Below are 26,123 nucleotides of genomic sequence, written 5' to 3' on the forward strand. Positions count from 1 at the left end.
ACCAAGACTGTGACGGATATCACCACCATGTTCCGAAAGAGGGCTCTTTTGGTTCCGCAATACGTTGTGGATGAGGAAATGAAGAAGACGAGGTATCATGACATGTTGAGGGATGACAACAGGGAGTTTGTGAGATTTTTAGGGTGCAAGACCATGAATGATATGATTGAGAGGGCTCATAAGCGGGAGATTGAGTTGGAGCTTCGGTCAAAGCGTAAGCCAGAGCAGGTGCAGACTGTTGTGGGGCAGACTGAGAAGCCCAAGGTTTCTGATTCACATTCTATGGGCCAGCAAGGCTGAGGCCGCTACAACAAGTATGGCAAGCAACATAGTGGGGCGTGTCGATCAGCGGGTTTGAGCTGTTATAGTGTGGGCAAACTAGTCATATGAGTAGGGATTGCCCCCAGAGCCCATTGATTTGCTTCCATTGCAATCAGACTGGCCATAAAAAGGCTTATTGCCCGAGATTGTCAGGAGGAGCTATGACGGTGCCTACGCTGGTCACATTGAGGATTACTGATGGCTGCCAAGGCAAGACAGAGGCTACTGTGGTGAAGAGCAGGGCATTTCAAATGACCATCGATGAGGCCCGTACAACACCGAATGTGGTTATAGGTATGTGTCTTACCCCTATCTTTTATTGCTTTCTTTATTTCATGCTCACATTTTTGCTTGATTCTGTATAGGGACCTTTTTGGTCAATGGTTTGACGGCTCATATAAATCAGACCAACTGGAAACGCAAACAAAGGAAACTTCACAGGCTTGCAAGTTATTGGTGTCGCTAATGATCGGTTGTCGTGCAAAAGTACTTAACGAGCGTCTGATTGATGTAATATTTGAAGCTTCAGTTTTTTTAGAGAGCCTGAAATCAGGACGACAAATAAAAACAATAGAATTTGTGTCCAATATGACAGTGACAGAACAACAAAGTAAAGGAAAAAAAACAAACGACATTATCTATCAATGGGTTGCAAATGGAATTCATAGCAAAGTATTGTGGCTAAATCGTGAAATCCAAAATTTATACCGTTTTTAAGAAGTTTTGGTTTAATATATACTCCATAATAATATGACAAGTAAATAAGATTGAAAGAATGTTTTATTTGTCTTTTCCCCCTTGATTACTTTCTTTGTAACTGTCCACTCTATATGAGAACTATAATCAACAAATAGAAGAAGACAATGTCATTCGATATAAATTAGACCAACTGGAAACGCAAACAAAGGAAACTTCACTGACCTGAAAGTTATTGGTGTCGCCAATGATTGGTTGTTGTGCAAAAGTACTTCATGAGCGTCAGATTGATGCAACATTTGAAGCTTCGATGTTTTTAGAGAGCCTGAAATCAAGACGACAAATAAAAACAATAGAATTTGTGTCCAATATGACAATGACAGAACAACTAAGTAAAGGAAAAAAACGACATTATCTATCGATGGGTTGCAAATGAAATTCATAGCAAAGTACTGTGGCTGAATCGTGAAATCCAAAACTTATAGAAGTTTCTACTATAATAAATGAAAGTTTTTTGCCACATGTCCTCTTCTTATTTATTTGGACACATGATATTTTCTAGAATTTTTAAAATTTTCTATTTTCCACTTGTCATTTTATTGTATTTTTCATTTTATTAAATTAAAATTTTACATTTAATATGTAAGGTAATATATATGTAAGGTATTTATTAGAAATGATTTATATATGTAATGTATTCAATACATTAAAGTCTCACTAATTTTAATAATTCAAAATTTTTCTGATTTTTCTTATAAATTCAAACTTTGAATTAAATTTCATATTAAAGTCTCACACGTTTTAATATATATAATCCATAATAATATGACAAGTAAATGAGACTGAGAGAAGGTTGTTTTTGTCTTTTTCCCCCTGATTACTTTCTTTGTAACTGTCCACTCTATAAATGAGCGACTTCATGAAGCCATTTGCATTTCCCCTTTTCTCTCTCTGACAACACCAAAAATGTGCGGTGGAGCAATAATCTCTGACGCCGATGCCGTCTTCAACCGCGAAAGGAAGCTGTCAGCCGACGATCTCTGGTCCGAGTTCGACACCTCCGATCTCTTCGGCTGGGATTTCAAACCACAAACACTACTTTCCACCACTGAAGTTGCTATCAAGAACAAAACTATTTCAAAGCACAAAAAAATCTTTAACGAAGGTATCAGCTCCACCATGTTTAAACACATACACACTGTGTATTTGATGAAACTTTAACAGGTTGCATCGAATAACACGCCATTGACACATTCTACTAAGGAATCTCCGTTTGTTTTTCGATATTTTGTTCTTGTATTCATATTCTAACATCTAATCGATACCTTCTGTGGTTATTGTTTGATTTTGAATTTATTTTTTAATCCAAGTTTCTTCAGAGAAAAGTAAAGCTACACTTTAAGCAAATGGAAGCTAGAATTTTGTTTTTATTGAGTTCAATGACGTACAAACAACTGGATTTACAGATTTTGGATCTGTTACCAGATTTTTGGTAACTAATTTGTCTAATTTGGGAATCTTCAAGCCCAAAATTATAATTTTCATAAAAAGAAAACAAGTTATTAACTTTTAATATTTTAAAACAAACAATTTGAAATTTTAAAATCAGGGTTTGACAATAGACATTGAATGTAGAAACAACTTGAAAAGGCGATCAAATTTATCCATGTTGTTTTCCATTATTAAAACTTATCATCATTGTTATAAGTTATAACTACCAATGATTGAAAAAAGATATCGACGACAACCAAAAGATTAACAATTTTTTTTTTTAATTTCAGAAAAATCACAACCTATCGAGAAGAAGCCAAAAGCGAGGAAGAACAAGTACAGAGGGATCAGGCAGCGGCCATGGGGAAAATGGGCGGCGGAGATCCGAGACCCACAGCAGGGTGTCCGAGTCTGGCTCGGTACATTCAACACCGCTGAAGAAGCTGCGCAAGCCTACGATGAAGCAGCCAAACGTATCAGAGGTGGTAAGGCCAAGCTCAACTTTCCATTACCACCGGCGAAGAAGCTGCGCACTGAGTCGACTCAGTCAACCGTCCATGTACCACCATCACCACGACCACCTACATTACTGAGTTACGACCAGTTCCAAAAACAATCTTACTACTCGAACAGTGTGGCTGATGAGCACGAATTCAAGGAACAGATCTCGAACCTTGAGACGTTCTTGGGTCTTGATCATGAGTTGACTCAGTTTGGTGGACTCGGTGGTGAGTCAGCAGGTGATGTTTGGACGTTGGATGACTTCCCGGTTATCATCTGAGTTGTTTCCGAATAAACTGAGTTGAGTGAGTGAGTTGAGTTTAATTAGTTCCTATATAAAAGGTAAGACTCGTGTTAATGGGGTGGTTGTGGTAAGGTTGACGAAATAAGTTGTGTCGCCGGCGGCCTACGCTTGCGGCACACACCATATCCATATATGTGTGATTTTCTGTCTATTTATGGGTTTTTTAATGTCTACTTGTTTTAGAATGAATGTTTATAAAGCGTGTGGTATATAAATCAATAGCCTTGTAAGTCAATCATTTGTGTTTTGGAATTAGTTGAACATATTTATCATCACTTATCATCACTTGTTTCAAGAATGATAGACAACGTATAATAATCTTTTGTATTAAATTGCATTGTTGACTATTTCATCAAAAATAATGTCTTGTCAAGATAAAAATCTTAACTAACATTTTTTTTTTTTATGTTTTGGAATATTAGATCAAGATTAGAATATCCTATCAAAATGAACTCGTATTTAAATTTACTCACAAGACCTTGAGTATGCATTATACATTATAATTTGATGTTGATAAGACGTCTAGTGTAATAAACTTTGATTTCTTACACGTGAATTATAATTTTTGTTGAAAACTAGTCGGAATCCAAATATCTCATAAATCTTGCTTCATGTAGATTATAGTATAGCATGATCATGATTGTTTTCATTTCTATGATATTAGAATTGTAAGAACTTAATATCAATACTGATACTTTAACAACTACGATCCATTGTAAATCTAATTTTCACATTCCCATTGTAAATCTAATTTTCACATTCTTTGAACCGAAATAATATGAAAGTTCCAAGTTTTTATTGATACAAAGTTTATCAAGTGATTAACCAAAAATATTCGCAAACAAATGGGAGTTCATAAATACAGGGAAGTATTTTTAAACGGCGTACCTTTCATTACATAAGAGAATACATAGCTCATTATCATCCTCAGAACCAGGGCACTCGTTAACACGTCTCTAAGAAAACAGTCTAACTAAGAGCCCCTTATTGAAAAGTCAGGAATATTAAGAGGATCAAACATATTATATCTTTCTTACAAACACTAAATTAAATAGCTAAAAAGTTAACATATTCATACTTTTATTAGAAAAAAAAATATTGTGATGTGAGATGCACTAACATTAATTACGCTAACACAAAAACACAATCGCAAAATTGTAATGTGGCAGAGTAGTGGATGATGCTTCTAAGTATCTAATAAAAATAAGACTGGGAACCCTAGCTAAATATTATGGTAAAAGTGGTTGTGTTTGTGGGTGCATAATTGAGATATTGAATCCATTTTCTTGGTAGGTAGTGGGCTTCATTCTTTTTTGTCGATCGTCATTTACAAAATCATTAGGGACGCTAATATACAATTCTTTGAGCTTTCTTATAGCATCGGTCAACGTTACCTGAACACTCATTATTACAAATGTTTTGATCTTTTAGTTCCACGGAGAAAAAATGTGTGTATGTGTGTGTGTGTGTGTGTATATATATATATATATATATATAGAGAGAGAGAGAGAGAGAGAGAGAGAGAAATGGAAATAAGGAGTGAGTGAGTGATATATTGAAGACTGTGGGGATGTAGATTGCATATATGTAATATAGATCCAACGATCGACCGATAAAAGCTAAGCCTTTGGTAGGTTTATAAGAAACGCCAAAAAGTATGTCAAGACTCTAAATTAAAATTTCCTCAAAGACTCACAATAGACTTCACAAAACCCATTATTGAAGTGGGATAGGGACATATGTAAAAATGGATATTACATCAAGAGCATACTCCATAAGTTTTAATGTATATTACATAAATGTCAATATGCTGATTAAAAAGTATGTGAAGAAGATGGCAAATGATTATAGTGGTTATTTACATCATATCTTAAGTTAACACATGAATCTATAAAGTGTTTTGAATCGAGCATTATATTCTTATTTTCAACTAGATTGTTATTAGGAAGAAGGTGTTTAAGCATACGTGATGCAATGATGTTTTGTGATCTATTGATGATTAAACACAATCATAAAATTGTAATGTGGCAGAGTAATGGAGGATGCTTCTAAGTATCTACTAAAATTAAGACTGGAAACCTTGGCTAAATATTATGGTGAAAAGTGGTTGTGTTTGTGGGTGCATAATTGAGATATTGAATCCAATTTCTTGGTAGGTAGCGAGCTTCATTCTTTTTTGTCGATCGTCGCCTTGGATATATTCTATGAAAGTTATACAAAATCTTGAAAAGATAGATTTACAAAATAATTAGGGACACCAATATACAATTCTTTGAGCTTTCTTCTAGCATTTGTCAACATTACCCGAACACTCATTATTACAAATGTTTTGATCTTTTGGTTCCACATAGAAAAAGTGTGTGTATGTGTGTGTGTGTGTGTATATATATATATATATATATATATATATATATATATATAGAGAGAGAGAGAGAGAGAGAGAGAAATGGAGATAGGGAGTGAGTGAGTGATATATTAAAGACCGTGGGGATGTATATTGCATATATGTAATATAGATCCAACGGTCGACCGATAAAAGCTAAGCCTTTGGCAAGTTTGTAAGTAACACCAAAGAGTATGTCAAGACTCTAAATTAAAATTTTCTCAAAGACTTACAATAGACTTCACAAAATCCATTATTGAAGTAGGATAGGGACATATGTAAAAATGGATATTACATCAAGAGCATTGTTAGATGCATTTTATATGCATCTTTTAGCACAATTTCCTACGCATTTCATTATAAAAATCTAACTAATTCCCGATTCTTCCTATGTATTTTGTGTTTCATGATTATTTTGTAGAATGTCCGTACTGCTCACGTTTGTTATGATTTTTCAGGGCGATTTGGAGCACATGGATGATTGCGCAAGTTCGGGATGCGTTTGTTGATGCTTTGGAGCTTAGTTGGAGTTTATACTAAGGAGGGATGTCGTGAAACGATCAGGAACTGTTTGGAAGGAGGAACGACGACCAAAACAGCCAGAAGAAGCAGCTTGCGATCGCAGGCTTTGTCCTTCCGATCGCAGGTTCCCTTTGCGATCGCAGGTTGCTTACGAGGATTTGTCGAGCCAAAAAATTCATCAGTTGAGAAAAGGAGATACTTGTGATCGTAGGTTGGTCAAATTGCGTCGAAATAGCAACGTACTTCATTAAAAAATTATGTGACGTACTTTTAGGTGATACATGCGATCGCAGGTTTTATCCTTGCGGTCGTAGGTACGGTGTTTTGACAGCTAGACGTATAAATACAACCTGATACCCTTCCAGTAACCCTAATTGGCGATTCCTGGCGATTCAGAGGTGATTTACAGAGGTTTTCAAGTGAAGAACGCAGGTCTAAAGGATACGATTCGATTCCAAGTCATAGTTTAGTAAGATTTACTGTTTAGGGTTTATTTTCATCGTTTGTAACCCGTTTTTAGCCATGTCAGGCTAAAAACTCAGATTTCAGTTTCGCAAGACGTAACCTTCTTGTATGATTAATCATTAAGCACTATGTTTGACTATGATTACTGTTTAGTTTGATCAGTCATGTGTTAAAATTGAGTGTTTGATTCTGATTTCGATTTTGGTTGGCCACTTGAATTGTTTGTGAATCATTCTAGTCATCTAATTGTTTAGATCCGTAATTGTCTAGATTGATTAGTAAAAGTGACATATATTGGATTAATTCTAAGATTAGGGTTAAGTCTAATATGGATTGATCAAACAAGTTTTAACGCCTCCGAGCTTATGAGAGGTATTGAACTTTACTGGGAAATTACACTGTGTTTAATGCAACTTTTCTTTGTTGATCAAGAGCTTGCTTGATTAATTTGGTTAAAAGTTAGGTTTAATTCAAAGAACTTATTTTGATTAAATGATTTTTGTAATAAAGGTAATTAGAGCTTGTTAATGAACCTTAGTACCAATTTAAACAAGTGCATAGTCAAATATTGTGTTGAAGGTTAATTATATGATTAGGGGAGTCACCGCGAAACTGGAATTGCTTTCTCTTATTTGAATTTTCATCACTTCACATTTGGTCATTTTCTTGTCATTTTCAATTTCTATTGTTTAGTTTTCAGAAAAAAAAAAATCCCCCCCCCCCTTTTTTTATGTAATGGCATTATCAAGAATTAGTTCATACCTTGCGCAAAGAGGTATAAACGTTAGGACGTGTCCCTGAGGTCCGACCCTGCTTACCCGTACTATCTGTTAGTGCAAAAAAGCAGTTTATTTTATATTTTATTTGTTTAAAATCGTGTACAACAGTGGTCTTAACAAGCATACTCCATAAGTTTTAATGTATATTTCATAAATTTCAATTCGCTGATTAAAAAGTATGTGAAGAAGATGGCAAATGATTATAGTGGTTATTTACATCATATCTTAAGTTAACACATGAATCTATAAAGTGTTTTGAATCGAGCATTATATTCTTATTTTCAACTAGATTGTTATTAGGAAGAAGGTGTTTAAGCATACGTGATGCAATGATGTTTTCTGATCTATTGATGATTAAACGAGGGTAATAAAAACATAAGTAGAGGTAGGGAAATGAGGCTACCAAATGGTTTTAAAGGTAAACAATATGTGTAAATGTGTATGAGCATGGTGGGTGTGGTTATGTGGGCTTTTTTGCAATAAGACCTCATAATATACAAGGGCATGATGCATGTAATTGATAGGTGTGTAGAATAAAGGTGACATGGTGGCAGTTAGGGGCACTTGAGGTAGGTTCAAACATGAAGCATGAATGGTGAAACAGAGACGTAGGTGCCAAGTTCATGATGTCTAAAAAAAAAAACACTATATTTTTTGACGATAAAACTAAATTGTGTAAAAGTCACTACATTTTGGATAACTATTACAAAATTTACTGCATGTTAGTTTTTTTTTACACCCTAAATGTGATGTCACCAGATACTCTCACCATGAAATGTTTGTGCTACATTAACATGCATTGTTAGTTAGAAATCATGTAACCTGAAATTGGCAGGAATAAAAGATCAACATTGAAAAACAATCATATTTAAAATCGAAAAAAATAATGGATTGTCAAAATCGAAAAAATAAAATAATAAACTTAATATCTTTTTATACCCTTTTATATATATATATATATATATATATATATATATATATATATATATATATATATATATATATATATATATATATATATATATATATATATATATCGATCCAACTTTTAGTAATAATTTTACACCAAAACTTTAAATACATTGATCGTGATTCTATTTTTGTAGTATATATCAAACTATTTTCATATTTTCAATGATTCTTTTGTTACAAAATTACAAAATACATTGATTGAAATTTTATGTTGTTCTAAATTAGTTGTTGTATATATCAAATAATTTTCAGTGAATCTTTTAAGCTAAAACTATAAATACATTAATCCACACAACTAACACTCGCTCCAAACATGTTGCTTTTAAAATCTAATAAATACTATAACAAATTTGCAACAAAAGCATGATTAAGATGAGTTTAAAGATTAGAATCCCTTCACCATGTTGCAAGTAAAGAAAAATATAAAAAAGTAACACTTGGCCATTTGCAAGAAAGTTTTTATTTACACCCAAATATGTCACCATATATTGTCATCATGAAATATTTGTGCTACACTAACATGCTTCCTTAGCTAGAAATCATGCAATCAGAAACTGATAGGAAAAAAGATCAACATTGAACATAATTGGAAATCAATCATATTTAAATTCGAAAAAAATAATGGATTATCAAAATCGAAAAAATAATATAAAAAACTTAATGTCTTTTTATACCATTGTATATATCAATCCAACATTTAGTAATACTTTACATCAAAACTTTAAATATATTGATCATGGTTCTGATTTTATAGTATATATCAAACTATTTTCATATTGCTTCAAAATTACAAAATGCATTGATTGAGATTTTATGTTGTTCTAAATTTGTTGTTATCAAATAATTTTCAGTAAAAATTTTAAGCTAAAACTATAAATACATTAATCCACACAACTAACACTCACTCCAAACGAGTTGCTTTTAAAATCAAATAAATATTATAACAAATTTGCAACAAAAGCATGATTAAGATGGGTTTAAAGACTAGAATCCATTCACCATGTTGCAAGTAAAGAAAAATATAAAAGGGGCAACACTTGGCCATTTGCAAGAAAGTTTGATCAAGACTTGCCATAAGATTTGTTGTGTAGTTGCGATATCATACATTGGATGTAATCACTAATCACAATCAATGATCAAATCTAAGAATATCATTAGACAAAAGTTTTACATATAATATATTATAAATCAACCCCACCAATTTGCTTCGAGAGATTTTGATGGATGCTTCATTCATGCACCTTCTCTTTTATTTTTATTTTCTTTTATTTACGACTACGAGGCCGTCCATATATTTTATTCTTTATAGTTTATATCGTTTTCTCCTCTCCAATCACTTGCTTGATTATCCAATTTGTTCTAGTACTATGATCATTATTCTTTAATCTTCCAACTAAAGGAGATTTTTTTTATCAATATTTAATTCTTAATAAGGGTGGTATGTTTTGAAACTATGAGTGTTTTTTTTAACATAAAATTGTACCGGTGAAGATTGGACGAACTTTGTAGGACTTTTTTTTTATTGTTTTTACTTTTTCTATGTCTTAGGCATTCATGTCTTCCATAAAAACATGAGATTGATAGCGTGTCCCAAAGTGTCCAATACACTATAGTCTCAATTGGTATATGAATTGCGGTACAATTTATTCTATCATGTCCCCGATATTAAACATAACAAGTTTTTCTTATTAAGGGCATCTTTGATAAAAGTAGTTGGTAGCTTGGAGTTGTGATTTTTATTTATGCAGAAGTGTTTGACAAAAATAAGTTTTAACTTTTAAATCCGAAAAAAACTATCTGCAATAGTTTTTGGATTCAAAGTTTTTTTTTTGTTTAAAATAAAAACTAAAAATTCCTTGCTGAGACTGAAACTTTTTTCTTGCAATTTTTTTAAAGCACATAAAACTAAGAAAAATACCCAACAAGCACATAAAGTCAACAAATGAATCTTAATTCAGTGTTGAAACACAAAGAAAAATAATTCATCAATTTACATACGACCCTAACTTTATTAAATGAGAAATCCATCAAACTACTAATATTATAGAAAAATTTGGAGTTAGAAAAATATAAAAAACAATAATTATTATTTTTTAAAATTTTTATAGTCTTTAATTTTAAAAAGTGGTAAATTTAAAAAAAATTATTGCACTAAATGCGTTTCCCAAATTCTCATTTTTCGTCACAAAAAAAATTCCAAAAAATAAATCATTTTTTCTATAATTAAATGCACCCTTTTAGAGTGTTGTATTTTCTTTCTTTTTCTATGCCCGACAAAAATAGAATTTTAAATAAATAAAGCTATTAAACAAGAAGTTAAGGGGGGTCTTTGAGATTACTTTTTAAGCTCAAAAGTTTTTTTTTTGTAAAATTTCTTTTTGACTTTAGTTTTTGAGGAGGGAAAAGCCAAAAGTTGTTTTTAAAAAGTGTTTGACCTATATTTCTTGCTTTGAAAAGTTAAAAGTCACACTTTCATTTTTGAAAACCCATCTTTTTCTACTTTACAAAAAATTATTTTGGAAAGAATTTTGTATTTCCCACACATCTTTTGGTATTTTTTTTTTATTTTTTTGAAAAGTTAAAAGTAAAAAAAATATAAAACAACAAATAATGTTGTTGTTTACAAAAAATTACTTTCATTTTTGAAAGCTAAAAGTCACACTTTCATTTTTGAAAACCCATCTTTTTCTACTTTACAAAAAATTACTTTGGAAAGAATTTTGTATTTCCCACACATCTTTTGGTATTTTTTTTTTTTTTTGATTTTTTTGAAAAGTTAAAAGTAAAAAAAAATCTAAAACAACAAATAATGTTGGGTCAAAATATGGTTTATACTTTACTTTTCTGGGCAATTGTATTTTTCTGTAATATTTATGAATTTATGGTCTAGTTTACGGCCGTAAACACCTTACGGTCGTAAACTCATTTACGGCCCATGTGTTATCCGACCCATATTCCAAGTATAAATAGAGGTGTTAGGGTGAAGAGTACAGATTGATGAACTAGAAGGAGTTTACGGCAATGAGCGTATGTGTGTGAATCATTTGTATCTGGAACATTAATTCTAATCAATTCATACAGAGATTTATATTATTCTTCTTCTCCTTCTCTTCTATTTTGATCTGACATCATCCGTTTGATTGGGATTCCGCACCATCAAACGGATCTGATTGATAATGCGCACGATATCAGGCTAATCCTAAACTTTCTCATCTTATTGCTGTTAAAAGAATTTTTCGGTATATCAAAGGAAGCCCTAAATTGGGTCTTTGGTATCCGAAGAATTCTGAATTTGATCTTTATGCTTTTACTGACAGTAATTATAGAGGCTGTGAGCTTGACAGGAAATCAACTTCAGGAGGATGTCAATACTTAGGTGACAGATTAGTTTCATGGCAATACAAGAAACAGCACAATGTCTCGACTTCAACAACAGAGGCGGAATACGTTGCTGCATCAGCTTGCTGTTCTCAAGTTATCTGGATCCAACATCAGCTGTTGGACTACGGTTTGAATTACTTCGAAACCCCTATCTATTGTGATAATGAAACGACAATTCAAATAGCTAAAAACTTAGTCCAACACTCTAAAACCAAGCACATCGACATTAAAAATCATTTTATCAGAGACTGTTATGAACGATCTTTAATTCGAATCGAACAAGTCCACACTGATAACAATGTGGCGGACTTGTTCACAAAGCCATTTAACAAAGCTCGTTTCGATGTGCTTGTCGGATTTCTGAAAATGATACGTTTTGAGGATTAAGTTTTTTCTTTTTCTTTTTCTTTTCTCAATTTATTTTTGGTTTTATTAGTTTACATTTTCATTTTTTGTTTTAGGATAATTTAAAATTTGTGTATTATTTTGTTTCGTATTCTCACCCATGCACAAATTTAGGGGGAGAAATAAAAATCCAAAAACAACAAAAAATTATAAAAAATAAAAAATCCAAAAATAGTGTCATTTATGTTCAGCATTTTAAAATTTATTGTTGACAACTTCGGTTGTAAGTACTGTGATGGGAAATGAAATTAACAAGTGATAAAGGGCAACCTGAATCGGCGTAACGTACCTAAGTTGAATCGTCTACGCTCTGTACTCGATGTGCTGGTAGGCATGAAAGATTTTAAATGGACTTGACTAGGAAAGTTGAACCTAATGAATTTAAGGACTTGACGAACTTTGACCTAGTTAGATCCGTTTAACCTGATCTCACGACGCTCGGATAGGATGAGCAGGGAGATATACATGAGAATCTACCAGTCACATTAATTGAACCCGTACTTGGAACCGTGGCTTAACTTTTCCTTGATGTGCGGATTCTGTCCTTAATTCCGGTAGGATGGGGCGACTGGTAAATTCCGATAAATTAGGTCTGTAGAATATCATTTTCTTTCTTTCCGTCTGTTAGCAATATGTTGTCTCCTTTGCGCGACTTCTAATCCGACCTGGTACACAACATATGCAACTCTATTTCTCTGCAGGCTATATATATATGTGTGTGAAATACTTCTTATCTGTTAGCCATATGCTGTCTCCTTTGCGCGACTTCTAATCCGACCTGGTACACAACATATGCAACCTTCTTCTTCTCAACCCCTCTGAAGTAGTTAGCAATAGAATTCTGAATCTCTTCTCTCTCTGAATGGTTGTCTGCTCACCCGGTGTAAGTGCTCACCCGGTGTAAGGAGTACTCTGGAAGTTCTTGATGGCTGGGGCATATTAGGAAGCGGGAAACACGTTCCAGTACACTTAAAATTGAACTCATACAGATTGTCTATAGATCTTGCTGCTCAATTTAGGTGGACAACAATATCCCTGGTCGTCGTCAGATGAATGATCCCAAATCACTCTTAAAGTTAGATATCATTTTTATTTTTGTTAAATTTGTCATAGTTTCTTCTAATTTAAATATTAGGGAGAATTAAAAATTAAAAATAATGAAAATAAAAAAAATAATAATAAAAATTCAAAAATCAAAGAAAAATCAAAAAAATTAAAAATCCAAAAATAGTGTTATTTCTGTTTTATTTCTTGTTCAGAAAAATAAAAAATCCAAAAAAAAAATATTTTTGTTTCTATTTTAATTTGTGTGCTAAGTTTTCTTTTATTTTTGTTTTTGTCTTGAATAGTGATTTCAGGTATAGATAAGACTCATGGAGTTTGTGTTGAAGATTTCTGAGCCAAAGCCTCGTCCGTGAGCATCGAAGAATTCACATTTAAAGGAGCAAGAAATGAAGATTATTCTTTCAACATTCAATCCTTCAACCCTAGAAGCAAGGTGAAGCTACAGTTGAAGATTATGTGACAGATTGCATTGAAGCCTCCTCAATCAGTCTGCTGCTATCTTTGTACCTGCTGAAGTGATCTAAAAGATTTGTTCTCTCTGATGTTCTCTCTGAAGATTCTCAAGCTGAAAGCGCTATCTTTCAAGAATCAGTACGTCAAGCCTCTTCACCCAATGTGCGTTCAATGCCAAATTCTGAAGAAAACCTCAAGTGCTCAAGATGAAGTCATTCATTGAAGATTCATATGTTCATCCTGATGCTATGAAGAAATCGAAGGTTAAGGCTGAAGCCAAGCTTTCATTGAAGATTGACAAGAAGAGCCAGCTACTTTTTAGGGGGAGCTTGTTGGGTCAATTAAGAAAAGAAAGCTATAAACCAAGGGGGAGATTGTTGGGTCAAAATATGGTTTATACTTTACTTTTCTGGGCAATTGTATTTTTCTGTAATATTTATGAATTTATGGTCTAGTTTACGGCTGAGTTTACGGCCGTAAACACCTTACGGCCGTAAACTCATTTACGACCCATGTGTTATCCGACCCATATTCCAAATATAAATAGAGGTGTTAGGGTGAGGAGTACAGATTGATGAACTAGAAGGAGTTTACGGCCAGAGAGAAACAAGGAGCGTATGTGTGTGAATCTTTTGTATCTGGAACATTAATTCTAATCAATTCATACAGAGATTCATATTATTCTTCTTCTCATTCTCTTCTATTTTGATCTGACATCATCCGTTTGATTGGGATTCCGCACCATCAAACGGATCTGATTGATACACAGGCAAATTAGGGACTTACAAATAATGAACCAAGCCCTTCAAAAAAACACATTTAGGGGTTGTTTGATACCTTGCTGACTGGGTTCGGTAAGTTGTTCTTGGCTGATTTGGTCCGGTCAGCATGTTTAATACATGTTCGTATTGCTTCTGACGCTGACTCGGTCCAAAAAATGTTGACTCGGTCCTAAAGGAAAAAGAGACCGACTGAACCTTTTTATGGAATCTGACATTTGTGCCCTGATAAAATATAATGTCTCCTCCTTCAACCATTGTTTCCCTCACATAACTATTCCTCCTTCAAACGCTCTTCCTCCTCATTGTCTTCAAGCAATGCAGCTTAAGCAGCCTACCTTCACCTTGGCAATTCTCATCTTTTCCTTCTCCTTGCCCTAGATTCCTTCTTCTACTCCTTGCCCCGACTTTTGATAACGCTCCTCCCTTCTCCACACCCATATTTGTTGGAAAAATAAGGTTTGTAGTGGACATCTGGATACCACTTGGATCGTGAGAACACTTTCCGAACTAATATTTCTACCATATTCCTGGGTTGCAAAAAATCCAGCCTAAGATAATCTAAGAGGACACTTACGATTCTAGGCACAGAAGTCGTAAGCCAAATTACTAGAAGGATTCTGTGTTTGTTTGATGAAAACGAGAGCTTAAGAATTTCATGTATCTCTTGTCAAAGAGAAGAGATGTTTATATAATAAACGAGATTAAGGTTTCTCTTAGGGTGGGCCGTCATGCGTTGCTTTGGAAGCAAGCCAGGGAAATCCAGATTTTAATGAGGATTTAGGGTTTCCAAAACTAACGGATTTTAATGAGGATATATGGTTTCTCCTAAGGGGACCCCAGCCAGGGGCTCTCCCCCTTAGACTCCGCTAGGCGCATTACCCCTTTGGAAACCCCGGACCCAGGGGCGATGCCCCCAGTCCCCCGAATTGTCGTCAAACCGACTTCTAATTCAATCTTATACATGCGTGCACTCTGCACAAACTCATACATATGTTAGAGTATAAATTATTAAACCCCTTAGCTCACATGTTAGTTCCAGTTACATAAAATGACATGGTGACACTAAATTCATCAACAATCCTCCCCCATTTTAGTGTAACCTTTAAACAAACATAACCTTATCATAACAAACTAAACTAGTACATAATGAAAATATCGAAACGATTGAATTTGCACTTTGATGTGTGCAAACGATTGAATTTGTACATAATGAAAATATCGAAATGATTGAATCCTCCCCGCATAGTCCTTCGGACGCCTTGCATACCGAGTACACCCAGCGTACACCAAAGGTACGCTCAGCGTTCTTAGAGTCCGAAGTTAGCCACGTTGTTCTAGCCGCAGGATGACATGCGTTGTACGAACCTCACTACTTGCGCACCTCTCCTACACGCTGCGTACGAGGGTACGCCCCGCGTACCTCCGCAGGAACGCCCATCGTAGACCGAGGCTTCGGCCTAAATAAGGAGGTGCGGGTCCAACCTTATCTCTCATATCTTCCACTCATTCTTTCTCTCTCTAATCTCTCTCTAAACCTCCCAAACACCCCCAAAGCCTAGGAAAAACCCCAGAGCGCCAGAAAGCTCCAAGAAAAAGATTTTTTCGGTTTGGAAACTATGCCCCTGCAGAGTTTGGTTTTCAAGCAAACCACTCCGTTTCCTCGAAGCGAAGCACTGTCCAATTTGGAATCACCACCTAATCAAGTGAGTACATAGTCCCTTTCATGAACATGATTTTAATACAAGTATTAAATTATATGTTTATGTGTGGAATATTTGATACTGCCTAAAATACGTGTTAAGAGCATATCTAATAAATATATGATGATTTAGGATACAGAGTAGACCTAAATAAATTAAGAGGGTTATTGGGTAGTATCTCCTTGTGAGTACAAGTGAGATATACACGGAGGGAATAACTTTAAAACTTGTCATTGATTTGAGAGTATGGATTAGACTTAGTCAGTTGTCCTTAGTCCGAGAGTATGGTTAGGACGTAGTTACTTGTTATTAGATCCGGGAGTATGGATCAGACATACCCGATCCAGGAGTATGGATTAGGTAAAGAGGTAACTTTTAGATCAGGGAGTACGGATCAGACTTACCCGATTCGGGAGTATGGATTAGGTAAATTTTAGATATGGGAGTATGGATTAGGTAAAAAGGTTAATTTTAGAGTATAGATTGTGTCGTTGTGAGAATCGATAGGGTGGGGTAAAGTTGCTTATATATATGGTGAAATTGTATATTTTGTGAGTTCTAATATATATATATATATATATATATATATATATATATATATATATATATATATATGATATAGCATTGTGGGACTGAAATCCCTCTGTACTCACCAGGTTTCCCAACCTGACCCACTCAGTTTATTTGTATCACAGGTGTCGATATGAAGCTACATTACACTGAGAGATTAAAGGAGATGTAAATCACTAGTGTAAATGAATGTAAAGTCTGTTTATGCTTATGTTTTTGTATTAATGATTACATCCCAAAGTTTTAATATAAACTAATACATTTCTTCGGAAATGCTTTGATAATATCATTATCATGTTTTTCTAGGAACAAATTCTGCAACACTTTTCTTTAAAAGTATACTCTGATTTTAAAAATAAACCATAAACAAATCGTTCTTTTATGGCCGTGAAAATGGTGATGCCATAGTATTTTACTTTCTGGTATTTAAATGGGTTGATGGGTTCAATTCTTAGAACACCCTGATTCTCGAGTATTTGCAAGTGTATGATACTAACCTATCAATTGTGGTATAGCTAAATAAGCAGGGTATCGAACACAGGGAACGGCAAATTAAACTAAAAACTAATTTAATCTAATTTAATTAGAAATTAGGGGTTTTTCTCTAGTTTTACAAGACTAGAAACTTACTAACTATTACTAATTTAAAACTAGAAAATAACGATTTAACTAGATTCAATAATTGGAAAGGAACTTCTGTTTAGTTCAACTTGGTTAACTCTATGGTTGATTTCAAGGTAATAGTGCAATGGATTAATTCTTTCGTTGGTTACCGATTCAAGTGATTAGATTCGTGTTCACTACCCTAATCCTTAGCAAATAAACTAACTCAAACAGTGACCAATTGTCTAATTTAATTATATTCACTAGATTAATTATTCGGGTTAAGTTAGACTTGCGATAGTTAACTAATTTACTCTTTTTAATTAACCTCTTGTTTGATAGTCATCTTACAAGCTTGCACATGAATTTACTCAATTTTCTTGTTAATTCTAGTTTCATATTCATTAATCCTAGACATATAGCATAGTGATCACATAGCATATGAGGTCAATAATCAATAGATGTTCATGCTAATCAATTATCTTCCTATTAACAGAAAATTAATTATTATTCACACACAAGGTTCTTTAGCAAGCTAAAATAACAAAAATTCACCAACTTGGAATTAATCCTACCAATCAATCAAACCATATTGTCAACTTTGTATCCCCAAACAGAAGTCTAAAGGTTTTAGCTCATAATTAAAGTAAATAACAGCAAACAAACAAAGTCAAGTTGCTTAATCATGATGAATAAACAAAAGAATAAGTGGAATGATGAAATTTTGCCTTAATTACTCTCCGGAATTGAATTCTAGCTTCCTTCGTCGTCTTCTAGGGTTTTTCTGGCTTCTCAATCGTAGCAAAATACTTCTGAAGTATTTTGCTACGATTGAGAAGTATTTTGCGACGATTCAGAAGCATTTTGCTACGATCGGATTCAGAAGTATTTTCTCGATCGTAGCAAAATACTTCTGAATCGTCGCAAAATACTTCTCAATCGTAGCAAAATACTTCAGAAGTATTTTGCTACGATTGAGAAGCCAGAAAAACCCTAGAAGACGACGAAGGAAGCTAGAATTCAATTCCGGAGAGTAATTAAGGCAAAATTTCATCATTCCACTTATTCTTTTGTTTATTCATCATGATTAAGCAACTTGACTTTGTTTGTTTGCTGTTATTTACTTTAATTATGAGCTAAAACCTTTAGACTTCTGTTTGGGGATACAAAGTTGACAATATGGTTTGATTGATTGGTATGATTAATTCCAAGTTGGTGAATTTTTGTTATTTTAGCTTGCTAAAGAACCTTGTGTGTGAATAATAATTAATTTTCTGTTAATAGGAAGATAATTGATTAGCATGAACATCTATTGATTATTGACCTCATATGCTATGTGATCACTATGCTATATGTCTAGGATTAATGAATATGAAACTAGAATTAACAAGAAAATTGAGTAAATTCATGTGCAAGCTTGTAAGATGACTATCAAACAAGAGGTTAATTAAAAAGAATAAATTAGTTAACTATCGCAAGTCTAACTTAACCCGAATAATTAATCTAGTGAATATAATTAAATTAGACAATTGGCCACTGTTTGAGTTAGTTTATTTGCTAAGGATTAGGGTAGTGAACACGAATCTAATCACTTGAATCGGTAACCAACGAAAGAATTAATCCATTGCACTATTACCTTGAAATCAACCATAGAGTTAACCAAGTTGAACTAAACAGAAGTTCCTTTCCAATTATTGAATCTAGTTAAATCGTTATTTTCTAGTTTTAAATTAGTAATAGTTAGTAAGTTTCTAGTCTTGTAAAACTAGAGAAAAACCCCTAATTTCTAATTAAATTAGATTAAATTAGTTTTTAGTTTAATTTGCCGTTCCCTGTGTTCGATACCCTGCTTATTTAGCTATACCACAATTGATAGGTTAGTATCATACACTTGCAAATACTCGAGAATCAGGGTGTTCTAAGAATTGAACCCATCAACCCATTTAAATACTAGAAAGTAAAATACTATGGCATCACTATTTTCACGGCCAGAAAAGACCGATTTGTTTATGGTTTATTTTTAAAATCAGAGTATACTTTTAAAGAAAAGTGTTGCAGAATTTGTTCCTAGAAAAACATGATAATGATATTATCAAAGCATTTCCGAAGAAATGTATTAGTTTATATTAAAACTTTGGGATGTCATCATTAATACAAAAACATAAGCATAAACAGACTTTACATTCATTTACACTAGTGATTTACATCTCCTTTAATCTCTCAATGTAATGTAGCTTCATATCGACACCTGTGATACAAATAAACTGAGTGGGTTAGGTTGGGAAACCTGGTGAGTACATAGGGATTTCAATCCCACAATGCTATATCATACATATATATATATATATATATATATATATATATATATATATATATATATATATATATATATATATATATATATATATTAGAACTCACAAAATATACAATTTCACCATATATATAAGCAACTTTACCCCACCCTATCGATTCTCACAACGACACAATCTATACTCTAAAATTAACCTTTTTACCTAATCCATACTCCCAGATCTAAAATTTACCTAATCCATACTCCTGGATCGGGTAAGTCTGTTCATACTCCCATATCTAAAATTTACCTAATCCATACTCCCGAATCGGGTAAGTCTGATCCGTACTCCCTGATCTAAAAGTTACCTCTTTACCTAATCCATACTCCTGGATCGGGTATGTCTGATCCATACTCCCGGATCTAATAACAAGTAACTACGTCCTAACCATACTCTCGGACTAAGGACAACTGACTAAGTCTAATCCATACTCTCAAATCAATGACAAGTTTTAAAGTTATTCCCTCCGTGTATATCTCACTTGTACTCACAAGGAGATACTACCCAATAACCCTCTTAATTTATTTAGGTCTACTCTGTATCCTAAATCATCATATATTTATTAGATATGCTCTTAACACGTATTTTAGGCAGTATCAAATATTCCACACATAAACATATAATTTAATACTTGTATTAAAATCATGTTCATGAAAGGGACTATGTACTCACTTGATTAGGTGGTGATTCCAAATTGGACAGTGCTTCGCTTCGACGAAACCGAGTGGTTTGCTTGAAAACCAGACTCTGCAGGGGCATAGTTTCCAAACCGAAAAAATCTTTTTCTCGGAGCTTTCTGGCGCTCTGGGGTTTTTCCTAGGCTTTGGGGGTGTTTGGGAGGTTTAGAGAGAGATTAGAGAGAGAAAGAATGAGTGGAAGATATGAGAGATAAGGCTGGACCCGTACCTCCTTATTTAGGCCGAAGCCTTAGTCTACGATGGGCGTTCCTGCGGAGGTACGCAGGGCGTACCGTCGTACGCAGCGTCTAGGAGCGGTGCGCAAGTAGTGAGGTTCGTACAACGCATGTCATCCTGTGACTAGAACAACGTGGCTAACTTCGGACTCTAAGAACGCTGAGCGTACCTTCGGTGTACGCAGGGTGTACTCGGTATGCAAGGCGTCCGAAGGACTATGCGGGGCGTAGCCTCACATCATTCTCGCAATTTCCATCCCTGACTTCTAAAATTCAAAACATTCGCATACAAGCTCTGTTTTCGACGTTCTTTATATCCACGCGTAGGTGGGACCGTACTCTACAACTTTTGTTTAGACTCTGTCGTCTAATTTTGATTTATTTTTTAAAGTTATATTTTTAACAGGCCGAGACAGGAAAAGTTCATTAAAAATTCATAACTTTGTCATCCGACGTCCGATTTCATTTCTCTTTTATCGTTGGGCTCCTATTGATGAGATTTTTGATTATTGTTTAGATTGTGTCAACTAAAAAGCGCTCGATCTAAAATTCGAACTCCATGTTGCACACTGTTATGTCAAATCTTAGAAAATTCATAACTTCCTCATACGAAGTCAGCTTTGGACGTTTTTTGTTATGCACGCTCTTGATTTAACGTATACTACATCTTTAATTTAGATCGCTAAGGCTAAAAATCACTTTATCATAAACTCACTTTTTATGTCACACAGCGTCGTACCGGTTTTGTCGCGAAACTTCGACATGTCATAACTTCTTCGTTATAACTCAGATTTCGACGTTCTTTATATCACCGGAATCCTTGTCACGACCACTACAACTTTCTTCATAGATATCGGGTTTATTAAAAAAAAATTTACGCTTATTTTTGTTCCTAATTTGTTATATCACTATAAACAACTATAAAGCACATAAATTCACTTCATTCACATAATACTCAAATAATTCCTTTTTATTACTTCAAAATGACCTACATTTTTTTATCCTAACTATTATATCACCGAATCAATGCTTAGCCTCGAAACATGGGCATTACAAATACATACTAGTTTATCGAATTTCTAGCAAAATACAACTTGACACTATTATAAAGCGATGTGTCCCAATCCTCTCATGATCGTATCAAGGTCAAGTCCACAACTTCTTGAAATGAGGTTATACTTCACAACCACGTAGGTAATTCCTTTCCATTTATCTGCACATACGTTTATCAAAGGAATTATCAAGAAGTTAAACTACAACCTGGCTAACTTGCAGAACCGAACACATACCTGGGATGAATACTTCATGTGTTCCACTCTATTAGTATGAGCTTTCCATATTGAATTAAACTCCTAACATTATATTAGGAGGGAATTGGGTGTCTCATCATTATAGAATTAAATGGAATTTAATCCTATATCGATTACAGACTTGTGCACTAAGTCTCTTGTCAGACCTTTAGTCAAGTGATCTGCCAAATTTTGTTGTGATTTCACAAACTCAACCGACATCATACCATTAATGACTAGTTCTCTAATCATACTATGTCTAACACCTAGGTGTCTAGACTTGCCATTATAAACCTGGCTATATGCCTTCGTCAAAGCGGCTGCATTATCACAAAGAATGGAAATAGGTGCTATCGGTTTAGACCACAAAGGAATCTCATAGACTAAATTCCTTAGCCACTCTGCTTCTTTACCAACAGCCGCTAACGCAACAAACTCAGATTCCATTGAGTCATCACCAAACCTTTGTTCATCCTTTTAATTCTTATTCCAAGAATAACATCAACCTCTCAAAAAAATTCATGGAAAACTTAGATGATAACAATTTCTTTGTTTCATCTACTTGATTTTGGTTGGTACAAAAGATCAACATGTCATTTACATAAAAGCAAATGATCACTCCAGCTCTAGTAACATCATCAAATCTACTATAAGCACATTTGTCACGTTGGTTTGTCTTGAAACCAGAAGATAAAATAAACTCATCGAATTTTTGATGTCATTGTTTAGGCACTTGTTTCAGCCCATACAAAGATTAGACAAGTTTTACAAACCATATGTTCTTTACCAGGCATAATAAAAACTTCTGGTTGTTTCATGTAAAGTTCCTCGTCAAGATCACCATTTAAAAATTCTGTTTTCACATCCATTTGGTGAATAACCAAATTATGGATACTTAACAAGGCAATCAACAATCTAATAGTAGAAATACGTGCAACCGTAGCATACATATCAAAATAGTCAACATCGGGTTTTTGTCTAAAACCTTGAATGACTAACTGAGCTTTGGACTTGTCAATAGTCCCATTAACATTCATTTTTCTTTGAAAATCCATTTGCAACCAAGAGGTTTAGAACCTGGAGGCAAATCAGACAACACCCATGTGTTGTTCTCAAGAATTGATGACATTTCATCATCAATTGATTCCTTCCAAAATGCACTACCGTGAGACTCTATGGCCTCTTGATATGTCTTAGGATCATCTTCAATACTATAGCAATAAGAGTATTTAAGATTAATTTCATCCCTTGAACCTTCCACAAAATACAGTTGGAAGTCGGATCCTAAATTTTTTGAAATTTGGCCTCTTTTGCTTCTACGAAGCTCCTGTGGTTCTTGTACATTACCACCATCTTGACTTTCTGAATTTTTCACTTTATTAGTACCAAAAGTCAGATCCTTAGGTGTAACAATTGGCAACAATAGGAACGATCGTACGATACTACGTTTTGATTATTAGGCAATATGAATATTTTATAAAAAGTGGCTGAAGAAATTTAACATGTTTTATTAGATAAGTTCTTGTGAAAATAAAACAAGTGACTAATGATAAATTCCATTATGACGTATGACTACGAACCATCACCAGTTTGTGAAAATTAGCATATAACGTCATTTGAACACAATAAATTTAATTATTGTATCAACATGTCTCGAATTGATGAGTAAGTTAAATTTTATATAAAACTTGTGCTTAATAGTTGTGAAGGATCTAAATTTGACAAATATACGAACCAAAGTGACGAAACTTTTCTAACGATATTGTTAACCGGTTATATGTCACGAAATTATACCTTGGTCAATAACTTTATATTTAATTAATAAAAATATAAAATGAATTATTATAAGGCATAATTAGAATGTATTTAAGTGTTTTTGAATAAAAAGAATAAAACATAAACATTTAAGTTTAAATACACAAAAACTACATTGTTATTTTATACTAAGAATACATGTACGTATTTGTACATATGTATTATTATCTAGTGGATAACTAGTTATGGCTCACGAATTAAAGTGATTTCATGTAAGGAATATTGTGTGTAAATCAATTAAGATAAGAGAAATGGTTGAGAGAAGTGCCAACTTAACTAGTAAGTGCTTAATCACATAAGACATTTTGCTAAGAATACTTCTTAATTCCTCTTCTAATTTTCGAGATTATAGCTTCCCTCTCCATAACTAGAACATCTAACTAACTAACTAATAGTTAGTTAGTTAACTAAATCTTATCCCTAACCAACTAACTAACCAAGTGGCTAGGCAAGATCACATCTCATAAACTCTCATCCCATCACAAGCTAGTCTAGGACTATACTTCTTATCTTCTTCTCCTATCTCCTCATACAAATCTTGAAATCCCTCACTCATTCATACGACTTTTCTACAATTTAAGATGATTTTTACAAAATTGCCTATCATTTCAAAACATTTTCGGACTAGTCTGTAAAAATGAGCATTTTCACTCTGGTTGTGAATCACTTAAGGTCAGGCTAAACATTATGGACAAAGGAGACTCATTTTCTAAGCTCTGAGAGTTTAGAGATCCAAATTTCGACTTACGATGATTTTTATATAATTTTTCTAAAAACATGGACATAATTGCCCTTTTGATTTACCTTGCTGTTTGGTTTTTCAAATATATATACAAAGTTTTGTGGTAAATAAGAAATACACCAATTATGATATTGTTTAATTCACACATACTTTAATAGTTACAAAAGTGTAAATTATACCAAGTATTTCTAATATGATCATGTTGACAACCTTATAACATAAGATGATTTGAACTATGTTGATTTTGGTCCCTCACAGCCGGGGTGTTGTATAATCTTTGTTGGTCACTTACAGTCGGAGTACTATCTAAACAATTGTTATGGTCATTTATATTCAGAGTATTGTCTAAACATGTATATGGTCATTTACAGTCAACGTACTATTTAAACTCATATAGGGACACATACGACTGTTGTTCCCATTAGTATAGAGACGCATACGACCGTTGTCCCGATAGAACTTTGGTAGCTTTACATTATTAAGCATTACAACCAAAGGTCTTCAAACTCAAACAATCGGGAATTATAACAAAGTCCCGGATACAAATATACTAATACACACTAGGATGTGGCAGTATGTAGTAAAAATATATTTTGTAGATTGTTAAACCGATTGTTAGTGTCTATTTATACAAACGCTAAATATTCTGCTTCACAAAAATATGTTAATATTTACTTTATCATAAGTATTTTAACATGGATACTCGTATTGGATTTCAAGTTTCGGGTCTCACACGAAGCATATCGGTAACATTGTTGACCATGTTTTGGCCAACTTATTTGGTTAAACATTCCATGTTTTATAAAGAGAGTATGTAGTATAAATATTGTTTATAGATTGTTAAACCGATTGGTAGTATTTATTTATATAAACACTTAATATTTTGCTTCACAAAAATATGTTAATATTTACCTGTATCATAAGTATTTTTACATGGATACTCGTATCGGATTTCAAGTATCGAGTCTCACACAAAGCATATCTTGACCATGTTTTGCACAATTTGTTTTGTTAAACATTCCACATTTTATAAAGATTTCTTTTTATAAAACTCACAGTCAAAACCTGTGGAACTCACAAACTATTTTTGTTGACGTATTTTTAAAAATATGTATTCTCAGGTAACTAAGAAGCCGGAGGTAGGACATCAGGTCTAAGGAAATTATAGCTCCTTTATTTTGGGAATAGACTTAACTTGTTTACTATTGTGTGTTTAAAATGAAGATGTAATTTCAATTCCAAAACTTAAAGGTTTGTAAAATATTGATTCAAATATGTTAAGTATTTGATATATGTGGTTGACTGTAATCCAATTGTATAACGTCGCAACACTGGCGTTTTCCACCGTCGGTCGGGGTGTGACATTAGGCCTTTGAATTGATGAAAAACGCATCTCATCAAAAATTGCATCACGTGATTTGATAACAGTGTTAATCGAAACTGAATCATCAGGTTCTATTACATAAAACCTATATGCCTTGGAATGTTCAACATATTCAATGAATATACAATCAATTCCACGTTTTCCTAAAACTTTCTTTTTGGGCCTAGTGAGTTTTACAACTGCCTGACATCCCCAAACCCGAAAATAACTCAAATTCGGCTTTTTCTTGAACCAAA

General features: G+C 33.6%; 1 protein-coding gene across 1 annotated transcript; it reads left to right on the top strand.

Moving 5' to 3' along the window:
* The first annotated feature begins 1,941 nt into the window (after nt 1-1,941).
* On the top strand, nt 1,942-3,585 carry LOC111917268 (ethylene-responsive transcription factor RAP2-3). Its single transcript, XM_023912953.3, has 2 exons — nt 1,942-2,182; nt 2,799-3,585. The coding sequence occupies exons 1-2, from the start codon at nt 1,984-1,986 to the stop codon at nt 3,287-3,289; spliced, it is 690 nt and encodes a 229-aa protein (XP_023768721.1). The 5' UTR covers nt 1,942-1,983; the 3' UTR covers nt 3,290-3,585.
* The last annotated feature ends 22,538 nt before the right edge of the window (nt 3,586-26,123 follow it).

Source organism: Lactuca sativa, chromosome 3 (assembly GCF_002870075.4).
Source record: "Lactuca sativa cultivar Salinas chromosome 3, Lsat_Salinas_v11, whole genome shotgun sequence".
NCBI lineage: Eukaryota > Viridiplantae > Streptophyta > Magnoliopsida > Asterales > Asteraceae > Lactuca > Lactuca sativa.

Excerpts from the sequence above, each read along its gene's own strand:
- LOC111917268 (XM_023912953.3), top strand. The coding sequence starts at position 1,984 with ATGTGCGGTGGAGCAATAATCTCTGACGCCGATGCCGTCTTCAACCGC. Across the intron at positions 2,183-2,798 it reads CAAAAAAATCTTTAACGAAG|AAAAATCACAACCTATCGAG; the intron begins GTATCAGCTCCA and ends TTTTAATTTCAG.